General features: G+C 50.5%; 1 protein-coding gene and 1 long non-coding RNA gene across 2 annotated transcripts in view; one reads left to right on the forward strand and one right to left on the reverse strand.

Annotated features, from left to right (window-relative positions):
- Positions 1 to 7,906: 7,906 nt before the first annotated feature.
- STC2 (stanniocalcin 2) lies at positions 7,907 to 22,136 on the reverse strand. The gene is made up of 4 exons (XM_007190318.3): positions 21,797 to 22,136; positions 19,591 to 19,733; positions 16,570 to 16,781; positions 7,907 to 11,473 (listed from the first exon to the last, which is right to left on the reverse strand). Exons 1-4 carry the CDS (start codon positions 21,945 to 21,947, stop codon positions 11,071 to 11,073), a joined length of 909 nt encoding a protein of 302 aa, XP_007190380.2. The 5' UTR covers positions 21,948 to 22,136; the 3' UTR covers positions 7,907 to 11,070.
- Positions 20,689 to 22,271, forward strand: part of LOC103007326 (uncharacterized) — a 167,045-nt gene continuing 165,462 nt past the window's right edge. Inside the window, exon 1 of the long non-coding RNA XR_009007099.1 lies at positions 20,689 to 21,236. This is a non-coding gene — a long non-coding RNA (uncharacterized LOC103007326). The remainder of the gene's footprint in view (positions 21,237 to 22,271) is intronic.

The following is a 22,271-nucleotide window of genomic DNA, read 5'->3' on the forward strand; positions in this document are numbered from 1 at the left end:
CAGATCCAGGAAGTGATCGTCTGCAGTCCCAGTTGGACTTGTTGCTCAGCTGCCACCCTGGACTCTTCTTACTGTCATCCTGGGAAGCCCCTTCCCTCTCTCCTGGGCTAGGTCTCTGCTTCCTGGATCTAATTATGTCTTTGTTCTAATTTTAATCCCTCATTCTGGCGGCACACAGCCTTCAGGAGTTTCCTGTGAAAGGATATTTCAGGAGGAAAATTTTTGAGACCTGGCATGCTTGAAAAATATCTGGATTGTACTCCGCTTAATTGATGACCTGAATGGGGGTAGAGTTACTTTCCCTCAGGATGCTGAAGCATTGCTCCTTCGTCTTCTGGCTTCCAAAGTTGCTGGTGAGAAGTCTGAGGCCATACTGATTCTTGATTCTTTGTCATGTAATTCTTCTCCCCTCTTTGGAGGCATTTGGGCTCTTCCCCCTTTATCCTTAGGAATTTTGAAATTTCACAACGATGCATCTTATTGGGGAGTTTTTCATTCACTGTCTTGGGTCCTCTTTAGGCCTTTTCAGTCTGAAAACTCTCATCCTTCAGTTCTATACTATTTTGTAGATAATTTTCTCCCTACCATTTTCTCCATCCCCTTATTCTGGAACTCTTTCTGATTGGATATTAAATCTCCTAGACTGAGTCTCCTTCTCTTTCGTAATTCATCTCTTTCTGAGGGATTTTCTTAAATTGATCTCCCACTTGTTTTATTGATATTTTTCATCTTTCTCTCTTATATTTTAATTTCCCAGAGCTCTTTTTAGATTCTCTAAATTTCCCTCTTTGTATCCACCTAAGAAATGGAATGACCATGAATGGCTGAAATACATCCGTGAGGGTAGGCAGGAGGCCTGCTGAGGCCAGTCTGGTCAAGTATGTGAGTGAAGCAGTTAGGGCGCAAGACAATAGGGAGTGTTGGGACTGTGGTGAACTGGAATGTGGGCTCAGGACTGATGGATGTTTTGATTCTTTTTTTTTTTTAATTAATTTATTTTTGGCTGCATTGGGTCTTTGTTGCTGCACACGGGCTTTCTCCGGTTGCAGTGAGTGCGGGCTACTCTTCGCGGTGCGTGGGCTTCTCATTGTGGTGGCTTCTCTTGTTGTGGAACACAGGCTCCAGGCACGTGGGCTTCAGCAGTTGTGGCTCGCGGGCTCTAGAGAGCAGGCTCAGTACTTGTGGCACACGGGCCCAGTTGCTCCGTGGCATGTGGGATCTTCCCAGCCCAGGGCTCGAACCCGTGTCCCCTGCGTTGGCAGGCGGATTCTTAACCACTGTGCCACCAGGGAAGTCCGATGTTATTATTTTTGAAGAAAAGCTGGAAGTTTGGATTTTTGTGGCTTTTATGTGCTGGCAACTAATTTAACTTAAAAAAAAAAAATCAATGTGTGAGTCAAACAAAACCCGCAGGTCATATGTGACCTGTGAGACACCATTTTGTGAACTTCTAGTGTGGGCCTTCTCGTTTGCCAATCACTGTTACCTTCATTCTCTTAACTTGTTTTGCACACAACCCGACAAAGCCTCTTGCCAAAGGGCTGTTCATGGGTAGAACCTGTCTCAAGAATTAAGTGCTCTGTTGAAGGTTTTTATTTTTTAGTTGTCATTTTAAAAAATTAATTAATTAATTATTGAAGTATAGTTGATTTACAATGTTGTGTTAGTTTCAGGTGTACAGTAAATTGATATATATATATATATTCTTTTTCACATTCTTTTCCCTTATAGGTTATTACAAAATATTGAGTGCTATACCCTGTGCTATACAGTAGGTCCTTGTTGTTTATGTACTTTATATATAGTAGTGTGTATATGTTACTCCCAAATTCCTAATTTAACCCTCCCCACCGGTTTTCCCCTTTGGTAACTGTAAGTTTGTTTTCTGTCTGCGAGTCTGTTTTCTGTTTGTAATTAAGTTCATTTGTATCTTTTTTTTTTTTAGATTCCACATATAAGTGATATGCTTGCCTTTCTCTGTCTGACTAACTTCACTTACTATGAAGCAGGTTTAAAAAAGGCATTGGCTATTCGGTAGCTGTGGGCATGTGCTGCTCAGACCTCCTTGCTGTGAAGAGTGCAGCTAGTTCAGCCTCCACCTCCCACTCCTTCCAGGCCCATCAGCGTGTTGGGGCTGAGCCACCCTCTTCCCAGGCTGCTCCTGGAGATGACTGAGCCCACGGATAGGGGGCCAGAGCCAGGCACACCTGCCTGACACAGAGCAGCACACTTTGCCCTGGGCTCCCCACCATCCTGGCTGAGACTTTCTCAGAGCTGCCCTGCGGTCCTACTCAGCCCTCCTTCCTTCCCTCTCTCCCTTCCCAGGTGTCAGCCCGGCACTGCGGTCTGAGGCTCTACCTGCCTGCTTCTTCTTTCCACTTGATCCTTCACAATGTTTCTTCCAACAGATCTCTTGCACTTTTAATTCTGTCTCTGCCTTCCCTAACTGGCCCAGCTTCCGAGGCCCTAGGCCTTGGAAATACAGGTGTGTAGGTGCTTCCAGTGCTGTCTATGGTGGTCTGTGTTGAAAGTCCAAGGTTGAAGGAACCTCAGGGCAGCTACAGCTGGCGGAAGGGGCCTCAGAGGGCAGCTGGCCCCATTCTTTCTGTGTAGCTACAGTCACTAGGTGCCCGGAGATCCCCCTGCCAGGTGCTGGCAGCCATCTGAATGGCCCAGAGGGACAGCTTCTCTTCTCAGAGGTGGTGGGATAACTCAGGGTCTGGAGGGCCAGGAATTCTCTGCCGGTTTCCTGTTTTCTGTTAGAATGTAGGGTTATAGTCAGAGAGCTCTCTCACAAGGGGTCGGGGGAGGCTTCCCACCCCAGCCTTAGCTTCTGGACAGTGGGGCAGTGGGGTTTGGTCAGCCGACCCCCTCCTGGGTCCTCCTCTGCATCTGCCATTGTGCTCCCCAGCAGGCTGGCTTTCCTGCTCCACATCCTCCCAGGAGGATACACGATGATTTTCCCAACGACGGGAGCCTCTGGGTAAACGTTGAGTGACTCAGAAAGGCCGACGGCATGGACATGCTTGTGCGAGGGGTTCATAGTTCTTGGCCCATGCTGAGCTGAACTCTTCTTCCTAATCTCTCCTCTTCTAGAAATGTGAGTTCAGTGCTAGTGGGGAGGTGGACCCCAGTGTGAACCCAGCGCTGGATAAGCCGGGGGGAAGGAGATGCAGAGCTGTCAGACAGCAGCTTCCCTTTATTCTCATATCTCTTCTCACTCTCCATTGACACTTTTGCAATCAGGGTCATCTGACCTTGGCTGTTGGGAGTGGGGGATTGGAGTTGTGTCAGCTTCTGGGGAGGGAGACCGCTTCCACAACCCCCCCCCCCCCCCCACCCAGGGTTCAGTGGATAGAATGGAGCAAGGGAAGAGTCGCAGGGTATCACAGACCCTCCTCCCAGGCTTGCCCTGCTGGGTGAGTGTGAGCCTGAATGTGAAATGAGTTTCTCCCTAACTCCTCTGTTTAAGAACTGCCCCCATCTTCAGAATCAAAAGTGTGGAGAAGCTCCTGCGCTGCCGGGTCACCCCCAGCATTTCCTCTGTAGAGGCGGGCGCCTGCCCCTGGGAACCACGGAGCTGGAGGGCTTCAAGGGCGGTGGGCCTGGCAAGCCTGGAAGACACTCTTCATTTTAAAGGTGCTGTTCTTGGTCTGGAAACCCTAGTGAGTCCACTAGCGTTTTTGCAGATCGGCCCCACTTCCTCTGAGAATGCATTTGGACCCTATCCTGGGGCTCCATCTCATTCCTTTGTGCCTTTCATCGTTTCCCTTTTTAAAAATACATTTCTCTTCATTTCAGCTGAGTCATTTTCCTCCCCCGCCTTCTCTTCTTGACAGTCCCAGGAGCCGGAAGGAGGCCTGTCCCAAATCCTTGGCTCCTCCAGGCCAGATCTTTTCCAAATGTCAAACTCTCAGGAACCTTGGCATCCAGTGGAGTGGGCTCTGGCCCCGAATCTCTCTCCTCCCTCATCTCTGTCAGTCTCTGCTTTCTTTCTCATTAAGGAGTTTATGAACCGGCTTTTCTGTGGGTCCCTTGCCTTGAGGTTTGCAGAGAGAGAGAGCCTGGCAGGAAGGCCCTCTGCTCCCAGCGTGTTGGTTGCTGCCTGGCCCAACCTACCACTTGGAGCTGCTCAGGGGCTACTCTCCCACCCTAGAGAGGGTCCCCAGCTAGTTAGGCTCTGCCCCCTTATGCCTGGTTCAAATTCCCACTATGTGGGGCTGACCCCTCTATCCTGGCCATAGAATACTTTGTACCTGCCTCAGAGAACCGCCAGGACAGTGGAAAGGATGGGGCCGCTCATCCCTTCTGTGCTCTTGACCTTAGGCTCAAACCTTCCAAAATGGCCAGGAGGAATAATCCCCACTGTTGACATGGCATCCATGGTCGTCAGAGCATTTCCTGTGTATTGTCACTTTCGTATAGCTTCAGTCATTTCTCCTCACTTCCCAGTGTGAGGGAAGCAGGATAGCTGTTAGTTTCCTTATTTTGTAGCTGAGGAAACAGGCTTACACAATTTAACGGATCTGCCAAGATCTCAGGGTCAGTCCTGATTTATTTTTTTCAGTCATTATTTTTTTTTAAAAAGAGATTTACCGGGTACAAGACAAGTAAGTGTCTGGATCAATATTATGTCTCCTGACTCTAAAATTATTAGGCTTCCCAGTGACTTTTAATTCTGACACCCACTCACTGACTCTCTGACATGTCAGTGCCCCTTACAAGGACACAAGGCTATATTTCCTTTAGGAGTTAGAGTGAATTGAAACTTATCTGATTTGACAATTTGGCATCCTTTTAGGACAAGAGGTTTCATTCATTCATTCATTCCCACTGTGTGATGGCCGGGCCGCTGGAGAGACATGAAACTGTGTGCAGAGGTCAGTGTCTGCCCTTGTGACATTCATTTCCAAGGATGAACTTCAAACCCTAGTTTAGATCTGCAGAATGTGCTGTGAAACCCTCCAATCTCTCTTGGGGAAGCCAGTTACCATGGAAGAAGGGAGACTAACCACCCCGAGACGGCCATGATTTGCGAGGCCTCGGGGGGATGAGGTGTCACATGGAGAGGGAGAGAGAGAGAAGGGGGTGAGGGTGGGGGCCCGGAGCACTGAGGTGCCGTCTTAAAGGGCCCATCCATCCATCTGGGAAGGCAGCTGACACCATCTGGAGAAGAGACCAACCGCCCAGCAGAGCCCTTTCTAAGTTTCTGACCCACAAAACTGTGAGCAAAATAAAATCATTGTTTCAATCTGCTAAGTTTTGGGGGTTGTTGTTAACATTGCAATCAACAACCGGGACAAAATGCCAGGGCCTGGTCGTCCACCCTGCATGAAGCCCTCTTTGGTGCCCCCAGTCCTCTGCTGAGTATTCTGCATGACTCACCAGGGCAAGCAGGCAGGTGGTCTCCATTCTTATTAGGTTGTCACTTCTTTTTACATGGCCACTCCCCCTTAGCTTTAAGAACTATAAACGATCCTGGAAACACTCCAATGGAACATGGAACTAGCCGATTCTCCTCTGCACCTTGTGAACAACTGCCCTGCCTCTGAGAATTCCTGGAAGGGCTTCTCTTGTCTTTCCCATGCTTTAGTTGGCCCAGGCAGACCTGATGTTACATGGCGGTAGGTGAGAATACACCCTTGAGTGCCAGGAGGCTTGGGTTCTCTGGGACGTCAGGGTTCATCCTGGTGGGGCTCGTTTCACGCATAAGCTTAGGTTGGCTTTGTGGCTGTTTTTTCCCCCATTCTCTTCAGTGAGTGACTTTTGAGTGTGTGTTGTTTCTGGGGAGTGATAAAAACCGAACTGCTTATGCTAGCAGCCACGCGTGACTCCCAGCTCAAAGCTTGTATTGCTCTTTCCTCCTTTTTCGCCCCCCCGCCCCCCCCACAAGTACTTTTACATAAAACGTATTCTCTGGACAGGGCTTGTCCCCTCCTCAGTAGGGTGCTTTCTTTTTTTTGACTTTAGAATAAATTCAAATTTCCGTCTCCAGATTGCGGGACCCACAATTGCTCCTTTTGGAAACTTTGCTTAAATACTAGCAGATTTGGAAGATCTTCTAACCCTCCCACGGCCTCGTCATTCCTGAACCGGTGGACTGGAGCAGTCCTGAAGGTTGCGGGGGAGGCAGCTGCGTTTCTGAACTCGGGGGTATTAAACCCACGTTTTCACATCAGGGGTGATGGATGGTAAGGCAGAGCAGGGTGGGCCCTGCCACCCCCTGGAGCTAGCTAGCCTTGCGACGGGCTCTAGGCCAATTAAGATGCCTTTGAGCCTCAGTTTCTTTATATGTAAAATGAGGCTCAGAAATAATACCTGTAAAGCGCCAGGCAGCAGCACATGGGGCACATAACAGGTCCACAAGAAACTGCAACTATCACGATGAGGGTGGTGACAGTGGCGAAGATTTCAGGGAAGCCTGACGTCTCAGGCAGGGCTGGCGATCGGGTGGGTTTAGTGGAGACAACTCAATCTACATGGTCACACAAGCCAGCCACTCCCCAAATGATTTCCTCAGGGACACTTGAGAAGCACCTTAAAAAAAAAATTACCCACATGCACAGAAAAGCGATGAGATGCCGTGATTTTCCTGCTCTTCCTTTAACCTGAACCAAAATCAGAGTCTTTGCAGAGAGGAAAGGTGAGAGCATCAATTTTCCTTTCCGTTCTAAAGCAGAACTCCTCAGAGGCCTGGTGCTATAAATCTAAGAGTATAATTTATTCTTTCTCTAAGCCCTGTGTAAAATAGGAATAATACTGACTGGTTTAAATTTAAAAAGAAATCAAACGTGGAGAATCTAGGCCTGAAGTGGGGGAAAGCATGCGGGCTTAGAGTCACACATCTGGGTTTGAGCTCAGACCCCGCCCCCCTCACTAGCCACATGGTTTGGGAGAAGCTGCTTTACTTTTCTATACCTTGGTTTCTTCACCTGTAGAATGGGGATAAGACCTGCTACTTGTGGGACATACTGGGGATGAGATTACGTATGCAACATGCCTAGCGTGGTCCTGAGCACATAGTAGGTATGCCAACGGTGGAGTAAATCAGGGACTCCAGCTCTGTTGTGTTGAGGAGGAGCTGGGGAAGAGGCTTCCCTGCCTGTGCAGAGCCACTGAGCTTTTATTCCGGTGGCGTCCACTGCAGGCTCAGTCTGAAAGAAGGTGTGGCCAACTCCAAGGTCTGTGGACTCCAGAGGGAGCTGTGAGGACCGCCCTGATGGCCCTGGGCCGGTCCCAGGAAGCTCATCCTTCTCTTTGTCTGGGTGATTCAGGCAGGGTTTTGAACAGAGTCCTTGTGATGGAGGAGAAGCCCAGGGTGGTCTTCTTCCCTGGGTTCCCCTCCCTGTAAACTGAACATCCAGCATTTAAAAAAAATCTTTATTGAAGTATAGTTGATTTACAATGTGGTGTTAATTTCTGCTGTACAGCAAAGTGGCTCAATTATACATATAATATATATTCTTTTTTTCATATTCTTTTCCATTATGGTTTATCACAGGATACTGCATATAGATCCTTGTGCTACACCGTAGGACCTTGTTGTTGTCTTTTTTTTTTTGGCTGCAACACGCAACTTGCAGGATCTTGCCACGAACCTGGGCCACCACAGCGAAAGCCCGGAATCCTAACCCCTAGGCCACCAGGGAAGTCCCAGGACCTTGTTGTTTATCCCTCCTATGTATAATAGTTTGCATCTGCTAATCTCAAACTCCCAATCCTTCCCTCCCCCAACCCCCTCCCCCTTGGCAGCCACAAGTCTGTTCTCTATGTCTGTGAGTCTGTTTCTCTTTTGTAGGTATCTGAACATCCAGCATTTAAAATGGACTCAAACCCCACTTGCTCACAGCCAACTCCCTTGGCCCATCCAAAGCCCTCTCAGACAATAACGCTACTCAAGGGGAAGTCAATTATTTAAAACCTTTATTAATGCTTGGAGAAAGATAATGCAGTGTGACAATGTACAGGTCCTGCTGCCTAAATCCATAACAGAAACAGATATTATGACTTAGCAAGCTCATGTGGTGCCAATGCTGAGATCGGATGAGGGTTGTTCTTCCTTAGGAAATGGGCCCTGGAAGCATTGTTTTCCCATGTTGTTCTAACGAAGACTTTTCCTTGGTTCGAGTTGAAATTTCTCTCCATGTGTGTGTGTGTGTGTGTGTGTGTGTGTGTGTGTGTGTGTCAAAGTATGACTATAGCTCTGGGCTGGCGTTTTCTATTTTAGTTTTGAGTGTTAGCATTTCACTCTACTCAGACCTCTCACTTCAGAATAACAGGGCTATTTATTGATACAAAGGAGAGGTGTTTGGATCATCTTGTTAAGATGCAAGGCTCAAAATAAACATCATATCTTTATTTGGAATCCACATCCTTCCTCAAAGGAAGGCTCAAGAGCAAATTTGTATGAAGTACGAAGCCCCAAGTTGAGGGCCTATTTTTAAGGATGACTTTGCTTACATTTTAGATTGTACAAATGCCTCTGTCCATGCTTACAGGAATTTGGATTTTCCTCAGTTTGGAGATAAAGAATCTCAGCAATAAATACTATTGTAGGCTTCAAAACATTAGGAACTAGAATGCAAGGATTTCTACCTGACTTTTGAGAAGAAACAAAACAGTGGCATGAAAAATATACAACAGAGATCAGTGAGGGGGTTCAGATCAACATAGTAAGCAATTTTATGCCTTGGGGGAAAACACTGAGATAATAAATACAAATGACAAATATTTACAATAGAAGCAACACATGGGACGTCAGGAGCGAACACGTAAAACATTTACACTGAGGAAAACATAAAAGTGATGCCTTTCACCCATCCAGCCCAGGAGCCGGCGAACAAATGAACAGCTGACCCAGCAACGCGAGAGAATGTTATTGCCTCAGCTTTTGAGTGATGTAAGGAAAACAGTCCACGTGCTGCGTGGCTTGAGACACGTTCTCAAGGCATAAGCAGTGAGGGCATCCACTGCTTATGTTCGTGGCTTGAACATAAACCGAACATGGTTTATGTTCAGTTGCCATGGCAGAGCCTGACACACCGGTCCTCCTCCCTCCGAGGGCAGAGCCGGATTAAGTGCACGTCTCCTCCTCTTTCTGCAGCTCCAGCTCTCTCTAGGTGCTTCTCCCAGCCTTTTGTCTCCCTCCCCCGACACCCAAATGGTTTCTTTCCAACATGGATCATGAAAGATTGGGGAAATGACGCTTCGGCACCATGTCCTGGCAGCAATGAGATTGGATTTGGGTTATATAAACACTAGCTGTGCTTTGGGTAAGGGCATTCTGTGGAACAAATCATTTTCGAGTAGATAAATTTAGCTTCTTTATCTCTGGCCTCAGGTTGCTTTCAGGGAAAGCTATGAGCTGATGTAAATGGAAGATGCATACTTTTTTGCCCAGCCACTAGAACAGCAGTCAGCAAACTCAGGCCCAAGTGCCAAATCCAGTTGGGTCCCTGTTAAATCAAATTTTAATGGCGTGGAGCCAAGCCTATTTGGTATGTGCTGTCTACGTATGTCTGCTTTCAGGCGGCAAAGGCTTAGTTGAGTAGCTGCAACAGAAACCACACAACGCGCCAAACCGAAAATAGTGTATTCCCTATCTGGACCTTTACAGAGAAGGTTTGCCGACCCCTGCTCTAGAAGGACCTGGCCCAGCACATCCATCCATTGTTTGCAATACTGGGCTCCTGTCTGAGTACTGGCTGCAAGAAAGGATAAGCTTTAATTTGCAGCCTGTTGGGAAAGAGAAGTAAAGGCCTATCTCTGAAACCTCTTCAGTAGCCACAAGACATCCACTGCTGACGCTTTCTGTTCTAATCTTCTCCCTGTATCTTTACTTCTGTCTCTCCTCTCTGCCTTTCTTTTGTTTACTCTGACTCCTTTTCTTATTGCTAAATTTTCAATCTGGATCTGGGAAATCTCGTCCCTCAGCGATTTTCAGCAGTCTCCTCCATTTATGCAAAAGGTCGGCATTCCTTGGTGAAAATTACTGAGTAGTCCTTCTGTGTTCCCCTTTTCCATCCTCCAGCACAGAGAGGCCAGCTTTCCAACTTGGCCTCATGGAATCCAGGGTACGGTGCTTTATCTGTCTTGGCTGAGGGTCAAGGTGAGATACCGAAATGCAAAAGGAAATCTGTCAAATGCACTCCTCCTGTGTGCATTTTCCTCCAGGTGTGGCTTTGCCCTAAGTGGCAATGAGCCCACGTCAGGCAGTCAGATGTACGGCTACACTGCTCTTTGCTTCCTTTTAAAATAGCACTAAAAACAATTCAGCCCCCAAAGATGGGTTGTTTTTTGTTTTCCCTTGAGCTGGTTTTAATGACCCAGTTGCTTTGTTTGAAAGCTATTTATTTAGACGACAGATATGGAGATGTAACTGGATAAATAAAAAAAAAAGTGAAATCGAGACTTGAAGCAGTGGTTAAAATACAAACACACAGGGGCCACTCCCTCGGACAGGGTGCCCCAGACAGAACAATGGCTCAGAAATTACACTTAGAACCCTCACCCGCCCCTTCCCAAGTTGCTCCAAACCTCAAGGTCCCATGCAAGAAAATGGATTTGGTTTGGCACCAAGCACCCACACGGCCCCTGCTTCCTCTCCACCCTTCTCCTGATTCCCAGGGAGATCTTCACACCCACTCCTGCACCGGAATCCAGCTGCCCTCCACCAAGACAGCACCAGAAGCTGCGGTCTGGGCCGCCACCCAGCCCCGGGGGTCACCCCCGCCCCTCCCCATCGCCTCCCACAGCAGAGGGAACCGCAGGCTGCCGCCCAGGGGCTCCGCGGATGGAAAGAAGGCAAAGTTGCAATGAGGACGCCGGGCGGCTCCCTCCCTTCGGGATGTGCAGGTGCGGGACCCAGCGGGCACAACCGAGCCCTCGCTGCTGCCCAGGGAGTCTCCGCTTCACCTGTTCATGCCGCTAACATACACCTCCATCAAGTCCGCAATCCCCATCAAATCCTGCGTGTGACATCCCCCCTCTTTAATGGCAAATGTTTTGGAATGTCCAGAGAGAAGAAAATGGACGGCGTGGAGGAAAGATTTCCCGGCCGGGCCTTTCGTTTCACCTCCGGATATCAGAATACTCAGACTGTTCATCCTCCCACTCGCTGCTTCCAGAAGTTCCCTGGGCCCCGTGGCCGGCCGCTCTACCCCGGGTGTGGGCGTTTGCGTGGCTCTTGCTACCTCGCTCGCCCTTGGCACCTCGGCGGGTCTCCTGACTGCTGGGCTCCGAGAGGTGGTGACCTGCTTCGCCGAGGTGGCCCCTGGAGACCTTGGCCCTGTGGCCCTGGAGCTGGCGCTCGGGAGGCGCCGTGGGAGGCCTCTGGATGGCCGAGGTGCAGAAACTCAAGATGGAGCACAGACTTCCCCAGTTCTGCTCACACTGAGCCTGGACGCTGTGCGTGATGGCCTCCTTCACCTCCTCCCCACAGGTCAGCAGCAGGTTCACCAGGTCCACGTAGGGTCTGGAGATTGAGAGAGAGACCCAGGATGCAGTACGCCTGCAGAGGGCAGGACCGATATACCAGGGGAGAGGGACGTGACCAAACGCTCGGCTTGGGTTTGGTTTGGTGGAAGATCTTTCTGGAATTACTTGAAGCCTTTACCCATATTCTTTGGAGTACTGGTCTCAACCAACATTGACTGAGTGGCCATTACGTACCGGGCTCCATGCCAGGCATTGGAGAGAATTGGAGGCTGGGGAGAGAGCCTACCACAAGAAAAAGGGCCAGTGAGGGACTTCCCTGGTGGTCCTGTGGTTAGGAAGCCGTGCTTCCACTGCAGGGGACCGGGTTCGATCCCTGGCTGGGGAACTAAGATCCTGCATGCCATGCACAAAAAAAAAAAAGGGCCAGTGACAATTCACAGGTGCATATGCTAGAAGTCTAGGAAGAATCTCTGGGGGGGGGGGGACAAGAACGCCAGCTGTGTGAATAAGAGGGCAGGGGAGCTCCAGGTCTGTTTAGGATGTGCTAGCTAGGAGGATTTTAGCGGGAGTGGAGATGGGTCTTGGAGCCAGTGGGATACTTAGGCAAATGGTGAAGGGCCTTAAATACCAAACTGAGGAGTCTTTATGGCAGGGAAGCGAGGTTGGCTGGCTTTGCACGGGGTGTCCTTCTCCTAGGTGAGCTTTGTAAGTGAGACTCCCAAGAAACCATCTTATCCATGGTCTGTGTTTGCCCCTGGTTTGGGCTCATAGTGATAAAGGGTGTTTTGGGAAGTTTCTGGATGCACTCTCCTCTGTATCTGGAGGAGTCCGGAACAGGCAGAGAAGGGTGGGGGGATGTGAGTTCCCACAGAGCTCTTCCCCTCCTTGGTAGCAGAGGCTGAGGTGGGGGAGTTGCTGTCTAAGCCTCTCTATGCTTCCAATCTGGGCTTCCCCGCAACGGGAGATGAGGGAGGGGAGAGCTGGCTGAGAGGGGTCTACATGCTTGGGACGAGAGCCAGCTGTCTGTGAAATAAGCACGCTGGGATCCCAAGGGGAGGGCCAGTTGCTCAGGCCATCCCAGCTGCCCCGGGTTGTTCTTTAGGAAAGTGCTGGATGGCCACGTCATGCAAACGTTCCTCCTGCGGGTGGGAGGTGTGTGCAGAAAGCTGGAGCAGTGTGCCTGCTTCTTATATGTTGGGGCCCATCTGGCAAAAGGTACCCCCAGGCAATGGGCTCTCCTGGCCCACTCACTGAGCCTTTCTTACATCTCACTGGCCTTTTAAGACCCCCGAGGTGGGAGAGGGGTATGGAGTGTTTCATGTGGCTAACCAGCTTTCTTAAGCAGTCCTCACTGGCAGAATTTCTGGATATCTCTGATCATGAACATTGAAGCTCTGGGCCGTCCCTTTGGGCAGGAAATCACTCTGGAACCGTGAGATCATTTGTAAGAAGAAGAACAAGAATTTTTTCCTCTGTGAGCCCGGACCACCTGGGGGGCTGCATTATAGCCCATTTAATCTCTTCTCCGCAAGTTGACAGTTGTCGCCAAGCAGGAAGAGCAGATTGTGTTTTGAGACTTGTGAAGTAGTTTACTGCCATTTTTATGAATTAGTCCTCAAGTTGTAATTGAGTGAACTGTCCTCATTTCATCGATATAAAAAAGGAGACGAGGCGGGGGGAAAAAGTGGCTTTGGAAGCTTCTGGGCTGGGAAGGCCTGGGGCTGGGCTGAGAGAAGAGAGGAGGACTGTTCAGGCTGATAGAGATCAAGCTGCCTTTTAAGGCCTACTTGATGCCTTCAGAGTCAGAGTCTGGGCACGGCTGATGGGCAGGGTGCTGAAACTCTCTAAGGCAGGCCCCTAACCATGACAAGGACAGCGATGACCCGTGTCTGCTTGAGTTAAGAGACGAGGGCATGGGGCAACACAAGGGAAATGCTCCCTGCATGTCTGTTTCCTTCCATCTTTTGAAAACTAGCAACTGACTGCCTCAGGGAGGTCAGGGTCACCGAGTATGTCTGCTAGAGCAGCATCGGGATTTTAGCATCTGATCCTACCTGCCACCCCCTGGGGCTAGATGGGCAAATCGCGCAGGCTGAGCATCTGTCCTTTGGGGATGCTCTTCTTCACGTTTCTTTCCCCAGAGTAAGGGGAGGGGCCTCTTGGGAATGCAGAGACTGCCTCTTGGCCTCCTTCGCCAGGGCGTCCTGCCCACCAGAGGAGCTCTCCGAATCCCGAGGCGGTCCCGGAAGGCTGGACTAGCCCACGCTCTCTTGTGCCCTCAGCGCTGTCGGCTGAGGAGAAAGCTGTGAACTGTGGGGAGGGCTGTGTGTTCATCTAAGCTTGTTCCGAGCTGGCATGGTGCCTTCTCCGGCTGCTAGCTCAGCCCGTGTCTAATGACAAAGCCCAGCTCTCTCCACTGGGCGTCAGCAAGGCTAAAAGATTTTTTAAAATACTTGGAGCGGGACGTGCCTGGAGGCTGCCAGCACTCAGTGACAGGGTGCGTGGTGGCCAAGCGGTTGATAGGGAGGAAGTGGGATGGGAAGGGGTGAGGGGAGCAGAGGGGAGTGGAGAGTTTGAAGGAAGCCCCTTTAACTGAACGTGTTTTGGGGTGGGTGAGGACCAGGTTGAGGGATGGGGGAGACGTGGATTCTGGAGTGACTGTGATTTCCTCCTCTCTAGAGGGAAGAGCAAATTCAGTTTTCATTTTCTTATCTGTGGCCAATGTCACACATTCTTAAATGGTCTTCTTGATATTTGGGGGACTGATGGGATCTTTGGTGCCCAAATCAGTTAAGATAGTTAAAAAACAAAAACGTCAGTTCAGCTTGAAGTACGAGTTGCCGCAGCGTGTAGTCGTGGCTTCAGAAGGGGAGGTAGTGGGGATCTGTGGGGAGCCAGAGGTGCCAGCTTAGCAGGAGGCAAGATGACTTGTACACAGTCACACTGAGAATTTAAGAAAATGGCCCAGGTTTGCTTTCGGGATGGACCACCAGCATTTCCAGAGCAGGCCTGGGTGGGGGCTATGTGTTGGCTCTAAATGATGTAAGGAGTCCTTTGGAAGTAAGGGTCCCGTGGCCCCATGGACCATGTTTCCGTAGAGGAGATGTCAGAAAGCCACAGTACTTTACCTCTCCTTAAATTCAAGGCGGGGAGGGTGGCGAAAAACCTCAAAACCTTCAATTTCCCCACAGAGGACGTTTCTCCAGAAAGACAAAGTCTTCTTGGCTCCAAGAACGTACCATAGAATTAAAAACTTAGTGCCCCGTCATCCATTCTTGAGGCCAACAAACTATCTCTAAAGGATGACAGTGGGCTGAGGACAAATGAACTTCATGAGTTTCTCAGCCAGGGGGTGTCTGCCTCTTGCAGGGGCACCTTGAAGGAAGGAAATTTCACAGTGCTCTGCTGGTGGAATGGGGCTGTTTCTGAGAAAAGGGGAAAATCCTGCCACATTTGGGGACCACTGAGCCTTTAGCCGGTCTAGGGGGGAGAACGCAGCCTAGGTTACAAGGAGGTTTGAGGTCTATTCCTGACAACTGGCTTCAGAATCACCAATTCCCAAGTTGAAAAGTAGGAATTGAACCTCAGAGTAAGACCTTTAACCTCTTAGCTTCACTTTCTTCCTCTGTTATAGGAGGACAGTATTCTCTGGCTTGTAGCACTGTTGGGAAAGGTAAATGAGATAATCCAGGTAAAGTCTCTGGCCAAAGGGCCTGGCCCACTCAGAAAATGATAGTTATTGTTATTGCTATTGTTGTTGATGTTATTGTTGCTTTGTTTTTCTATAGGGATTTGGAAGAATAGAAAATATTTTATCAGGCATTAGTGTAATTCAAGGAAAAGCCACATCGGTTTGCTCTTGGCAAGAGCTGCCGGCAGAGATTCACGGTGAATCTTATAATTCTAACACTGCACCAAGGGGTGCTGCAAGATACCTAGAGCCTCATAATCAAGTGGAAAGTGACAGGCGACGGTTGCCGTCCTCTGTGATCTAAGTGGTGTATGTGGGGGTGGGGAGTGGCCTGTTTAGCGACATAGCTGGGGGAGGCCATGGCACAAACTAAGGAGCAAGAGTTCATAAAACTGTACTGATTTGGCTCAATGAGTCACTGTGTAAAGACTAACAGTGCTATGACTTGTACTGGACTGCTTAGCTAGTAGCTTGCTTTCTGCTCTAAGTTCCCAAGGAAGGCGCCATTGTAACCTTCAGGGGCTACTGTGTTAGGAGCAACGACGTACCCACATGTTTTACTACTCTGCAAAATTTAGGATCCTATAGGGATGTTTTCTAAGGAAGGAGATGTCCTGGGTTTATGATCGAATTGCAAGTCTTCCAATAAGTACGTTCCTATTTCCTCACTTTGGCGTAAAGGTGTTTAGCTGATTAAAGTTTTCGTCATTTCTTTTGTATTTTCTCTGGGAGGGCGTTAATGTTAGAGAAGGTGAATTGGACCTTCTAAAGGAAAGGAGAGCTTATGGAGGCAGGAAAAAAAGCTATTGGTATGTAAGAGTGTAAGTCCTGGAGCCGGACCGCCTGGCTCCTTATCCTGGCTCTGCCTTTCATTGTCTGTGCGACCTTTACCGCAGTGAACCTCAGTTTTCTCATCTGTAAAGTGGAGATGAGAATGGTACCTAGCTCACGGCGCTGTCATGTGGATCAAGTGAAAAATTCCTATGAAGCCCTTAGCACAATACCTGGCACTTAGTACATGCTCAATATATATGATCAGCTCTCGGCTGTCTGAAGGGGCACCTACATGGTTACTTGGAACAAACACTCAGCACCGTTGGGATCTTGGCTGAGGGGAAGATGAAAGGTATTTCCGAGTTCTATGCATCTCATGCTCGGTGAAAAGATTTCCTGTGGCTACTGCTTAGGATTTCGAAACCGATGGTGGAAATTTCTTTTGCTTTTCCTGAAGGCCAGCTGGAAGGGGACTGCCAGGGAGTCAGTGTGCCGCTTTCTGAGGTAAACCACAACCTTCCCGGTTTGACAGGAGAGTTCAGCCTCTACAAGCCAGCCCCTCAAACCGAGGAAGACTCTCCTCCAGCCCCAGCAGGCCTCCCCTTCCTCTATCCTAGTTGCACCATTCCCTTCCCCCCACCCCCCTGCCCCCAGAGGGCAGCACTCACTCGTGCAGCAGTAAGTCCTTGAAGTGGATCATCTCCACCATCACCCGGGTGTTCTCCTGGGCGGCAGAGCACAGGTCGTGCTTGAGGTAGCATTCCCGCTGTAACTGGAACACCATCTCCTTGATGGCCGGGCACTTCCGGCTTATGCAGCTGAATCTGTGCCGCAGAGCGTGGGCCTTACACTTCAAGGCATCTTTGATGAAGGACTTGCCCTGAGAGCAGAGGGGACAGCGGAGGGAGAGGGGGGGCGGAAGAGACCAGTCCTTGTTACACACTTCGACTTTTTTACCCTTTTTGGGCTTACAAGGGATTTTTCTGACAACTGAACTCCAAGGCCCTGCCGCACACGGACACCCTTGCAGGTGACAGGCTGAGGCTACATCAGGAGGTCCGTTCAGAGTGACGTGTTACCCCCGCATTCGGCCCCAAAGGATGTTCCTTGGGAGACAAACGCATCGGCCTCCTTCCTCCTGACCTGCTCTGCTAGCCTTCCTGGTCCTGGGCCTCCCATGGCCCTCCATCCTCAAGGTGGCCCACTGTTGGCCGTTTGGTGGCAACGCTTCTGGAGCACAAAGGGGAATTTGGCCAGGCATAAATCCAGAACTCCTTGGTGGTGCCCAGCAAGAGTTTTTCTCGAGTAGAAAGTGCCTGCTTGTCCAAATCTCACATCTTTCCTTGTTCCTTCTAGTGATGTCAAGATCGGGTGCTAGCTGGGCCTCCCTTCTCTGTCTCAGTGCCTCCTGCCACCCCCAACCCATACTCTCTCTTGCCTCCTCCTAGCCTTTAAGGAGGAGCATTCTTTTCCTTTTTGAAAGCAATTCGACTCCTTGAAACTGTTAGGGTTATTGCCTCTAAAAGGCCCGCCTGGCACACTGCCTGGCAGCATCTGGAGCCTGAACTGCCCAACTGACAGCCCCTCCCCCATGCTCCCGGCCTCTGAGTGGCGAAGGCAGCCAGGCATACATCTGGCCTACAGTTCTCTTTCCTGGCAACCCCATTAGATTGCTCTTATCCTAGAAAGGAGACAGCTGTTCGGGGTGTGGAGGCGAGCCCGGGCCGGCAGCTCCCTTATCAACCTCTCGGGGCAGAGAGGCACTGTGGGATACCTACCCAGGGATCCCCACACCCCACTTACTATAGAAACAAGCTGTCGTTGGAGAGGTCACCCCCTGTTTTTAGACAGGCCCGGACGTACCGGAGTTGAGAAAGTAAATGGGTTTAGGTTGGAAGTGGGAAGCCAGCCAGCATGTTTATTTCAGTTCTCTCCTTTAGAAGCAGTTGAAATGTCTACAGATAGTGTCTGATCACTGAAAAACCACCTCCCCATAGCCCCCTTTCCTCTGACTCTCCAGTGGGAGCCAAATAGGATGGAGGGTAGGGTGTGCCACTTTATTAAGTAGTTATGGGCTGAGATCTGACTTGAAAGGGATGCTTCTAACTTGAGAACACACTGCTGTTGGTTGAGAAAAAAAAGGAAGATTAATGTATGCGAGGGCTGCAGTAATACGCTCTGGTATTCTTCCCTGACATCCTGTGGGATTGCCCTGAAATACACATCTTTCCTCCGGATTTCCTATTACGTTTCCTAATTCCAGTTAATCCAGAAGGGATGCTGTATTAGGGAGTCTCAAGGAGTTCAAACGTTCTATTCCTCTTTCCTTCCCCGGTTTCTGTTTCCCCTGCTGCCACCCCACATCCTCTGTAGGGGAGGCTGCCAGCCCTGTCACATTGCTTTCTGGTTCCCAGGCGTTGCTTTGTCAGGCTCTCTACAGGATGTCAGTACAGGGTGACTGGTGATGTTCATAAATCACACCTAAACTGTTGGCCTCATCCAAACACTGTCATGGCTCTCCAATGAATTGGGAGAGGAAGTCTGTAACCACTGCAGGGTACTTCATAGTGCATCTACGGGCTGGGGAGGACATGAAGGAGATGAGCCTAACGCTCCACTCCATCTGAAATGTGTTTGGATCGTGGGCACTGGAGCCATAAAGTTGCTTGTTGGGTTCTTTTCCTGCCCACACAGCAACTGGGCTTTACCCTGGGGACCCTGGGATAACTGAAGTGGGTCAGGCCCTGACTATATTTATTATATAGAGCAGGACTCATTCAGGGTTCCGACTTCTCAGGTTGGGAAAGGAGGATCTGCTACTTAGGAGGGAGAAAAGTCTGCTCTTCTGGAGGCCCTGATTTATCCATGCTGCCTGCCCACATGCCCTCTCAATTTATTTATTTATTTATTTATTTTTGGCTGTGTTGGGTCTTCCTTGCTGCGCGTGGGCTTTCTCTAGTTGCGACGAGCGGGGGCTACTCTTTGATGTGGTGCGCGGGCGTCTCATTGCGGTGGCTTCTCTTGTTGTGGAGCACGGGCTCCAGAGCGCAGGCTCAGTAGCTGTGGCGCACGGGCTTAGTTGCTCCGCGGCATGTGGGATCTTCCCTGACCAGGGATTGAACCCGTGTCCCCTGCATTGGCAGGTGGATTCTTAACCACTGAGCCACCAGGGAAGTCCCCCACATGCCCTCTAGGACATGGTGAATGTCTACAAATTTTGTGTCTCTTTTATTCTTGAAAATAGCTTTCGGCATGGTCAGTTGGAGTCCCTGCCCTTCCCCCCTCAACGTACTGCTCCTAAATGTGATGGGCCTTGCAGACCGGGTTCTGGGTAGCCAGACATCCTTAGGTGTCCCTTCGAAGGTGTTTATTATTTATTATGACTTTTGTCTTCTCTGCTAAGAATCCTCAGATAAGTGTTCAACTTGGTCTCCGTTCCACTCTGTGTGTGGAGACACAGTTGAATAGTGGAGAAAGATTTAGCTTACATGACGGGTCCAGAAAGCTGAACGCCAGGAGTGGAGTCGGGAGTCACTGGCATCCTGCTGTTCACCTAGAAGGTCTCTGGCAAGTGCTAAAATCCACCATGACGATCAGCTAAGAAAATCTGTTAACAAGTCTTCCCAATGAACATTTCGATCACGCTACGCTAACACAAAACATTCTTGGCGCTCAATATGGTTTTTTACCTGGGCATCAAATTTTCCAGCGTTGTGCAGAAAAGTCATGCAAATTCCATGTAAGCCCCGTATCTCACAAGAGTTGTTCTCGAAACACTCAAACACGCCACACCCCACATCGCCAGCGTTGACCAAGCAGTGCTGGATTTCCGCTAAAATGAGAATTACATACAATCACATACAAAATTCTCAGCCATGCTGGGGAGTGCAGAGAGGCGGGTTGAAATAAAAGTAATGACTAAAAGAAAATTTAAGAAAAAAAGTTAGAAGTGACTATTTCAGGATCTAAAAAACCAGGGAAAGAAAATTTCATCACTTAATCTACTTATGAAAATGTATTTGTAAATATTTGTAAAAAATTAGCCAAACCTACATTGCGAAAGTCACAATTCGAAGTTAGGTCTGAACACTCCATTTTTCATCCTTCTCATCTTATTAAAGTATTTGTGGGAATACTTAGTTTGAAAGCATAAGATATTTCAGCTTTCTAAACCCACAGACAAAAATAAAATTTCAACCGATTAGCTTGCTCTTTCTCTTCTGTACTTCATCAATGAAATACCCTTCTCTACTTGGATGAAGCTGCTGCTATTAAATCAAGGCCATTTCCGTCCTGACCCCCAAATGAAAGCGTCCAAAAAGCAGTTTCAATTCAGCTTTATGATTCAACATCTAAAAATCAAAACAAAATTCCTATTAAGGCAGCGCCTCCAAACCATCCGCATTAAAAATACCAGGCTAGGGAAGCTGCGGTTTGCAAGCAAGCTCAGGAATAGAGTCAGATGGGGGCTAGTCTGCAGAAACGCAACCTTCGCAGTTCGAGGCTCCTTCTAAACAGAGATCCGGGGTGAGCTGTCGCTTCATCCCCTAGAATTCCCGCGACCCGGGAGTTTGCTGCCTTCCTTCGCAGAATGTGGCCCTAATTCGTCTCTGCGAAAGGACAGGCTGAGAGGGAGTTAACTGTCAGGCTGCCGCGCGCAAAGCCTGTCTTCCTTCCCTCCCCCTACCCAATTCCTTGACTTAAACCAACCACAAAATTACATCAGAAAAGTATATTTTGGAAGAAGGGCGGGGTCGGAGGAGATAATCCACATTCAGATTAAATCTGCGGAGAGAACGAGGGGCGTGTATTTATTGAGGGTCACCAACTAGCGAAAATCACGTTCGATTCTCAGGGAAAGCTCTGGGACTTTGCCTGAGGAGAGGGTGGGCGAGGGTCCTGGGATGAGCGGCGCGCGGGCCGCGGGTGCTGGGACCCGCCTATGGAGGTGGGAGACTCCCGGATGACCCCACGCGCGGCCCCGGCGCGCCGGCCAGGAGCGCGCAGGGCCGCGATTCACTCGCTCCGGGCGTCGCTAATGGGCACTCGTGCATTCCTGCTCGTGCGGTGAGCGCACGCACGCCGCCCCCGGGTTCGCAGGCCCCCTAAATAAAGGGAGGGCCGTGAAGAGCGAAGGAGCTGTAGGCAGATTTTCTTCCTCTCCAGGAGGCTGGGAAAAGGGCCAGCCCCGAGCCCTGCACGCCTGGCGGTGCTCGGCAGCTTGTGGGTGAGCGGAGAGCCGGTCGAGCAGCTGCGGCGCACGGTTCGGGCCGTGTCACCATTTCTTCCCTTGCTGACCTGCCCTGGAGCTGGGGACGGCGGCAGCACCGCAGAGGTACGCTTTTGCGCCACCCGCCCCTACCCGTTCCGAAAGGAATGCCCCCTAAGGGGAAAGTTCAAAATGCAATTTGTCTCGCCTACAAAGTTCTCGGATGTCGGGCATCTTTTGAGGAAGGGGAGAAGCGGTCCTGCCGCGGCCCGCAGGCTGGGAAGAGAAGTTCTCCGGGTTCAGGGCGCAGCCCCGCTCCGGGGACCCTCCGTGCCTCCCGCAAGCCAGTCAGGATGGAGCAGGGAGCTTTGAACCGGACCGGGGACTCCGGAGCCGGCACTGGCCGCGTCAGGCGCTGCTTCATTTACCCTCGACCCAGGGAGGACAGCAACAAGTCCTGCCCCAGCCATTTCATCACCCTGCCAGCACGTGCGGATTCCGGGCGCGCGGAGCCCGGCGCGGACCTCGCTTTGCCTCGCGCTTTCCTTTGCACGTCCTACGCCACCCCAAGAGTTTGCGCGGCCCAGGGTGGGCGCCCGGTTCCGGGCGAAGCGCCCGGGGCGCTCTGCGTGGGTGCCGGGTGTCTTCTCCCAGCAGCTCCCCGCCGCTGGGGCGCACGCACTTACCTGTGTTCTGCAAGGACAGACGGCCTTTCTGCTGGGATCCCCTGTCTTGGGGACCTTCGGGCGGATTGGTGGCGTCGGTCCCTCGCGCCGGGTCGAAGGTAGCCAACACCAAAGCCAGGGTCACGAACTGGCGCAGCCGCTCGGCACACATGGTTCTTGGTGTAAACCTCCCGCCCGGAGACCTGGATTCTTTGTGCTCCCCTCCTCCTCTTCCTCCTCCTTGGCCGCTTCCCCTCCTCCTCCCACTCTTCCTCCTCGCTCGCCTTTTCCCTCCTTGCGGCCGCGGCTCGGATAGAGGTTACCCAGCGCCCTCCCGTAGCTCTCTGGAGAGCATGTGACCAGGCCGTTAGCGGCGCCGCGAGTGCCCGGCAATGGCAGGGATGGTGCCTCAAATATCCCTGGAAGCTCTGGTGTCACTTGAATGAAGGAGTCGAGCAGGTGTTGTCCCGGCGGCTGGACCAATCCGAGACCCCCG

This window comes from Balaenoptera acutorostrata, chromosome 2, assembly GCF_949987535.1.
Source record: "Balaenoptera acutorostrata chromosome 2, mBalAcu1.1, whole genome shotgun sequence".
In the NCBI taxonomy this organism is placed as follows: domain Eukaryota; kingdom Metazoa; phylum Chordata; class Mammalia; order Artiodactyla; family Balaenopteridae; genus Balaenoptera; species Balaenoptera acutorostrata.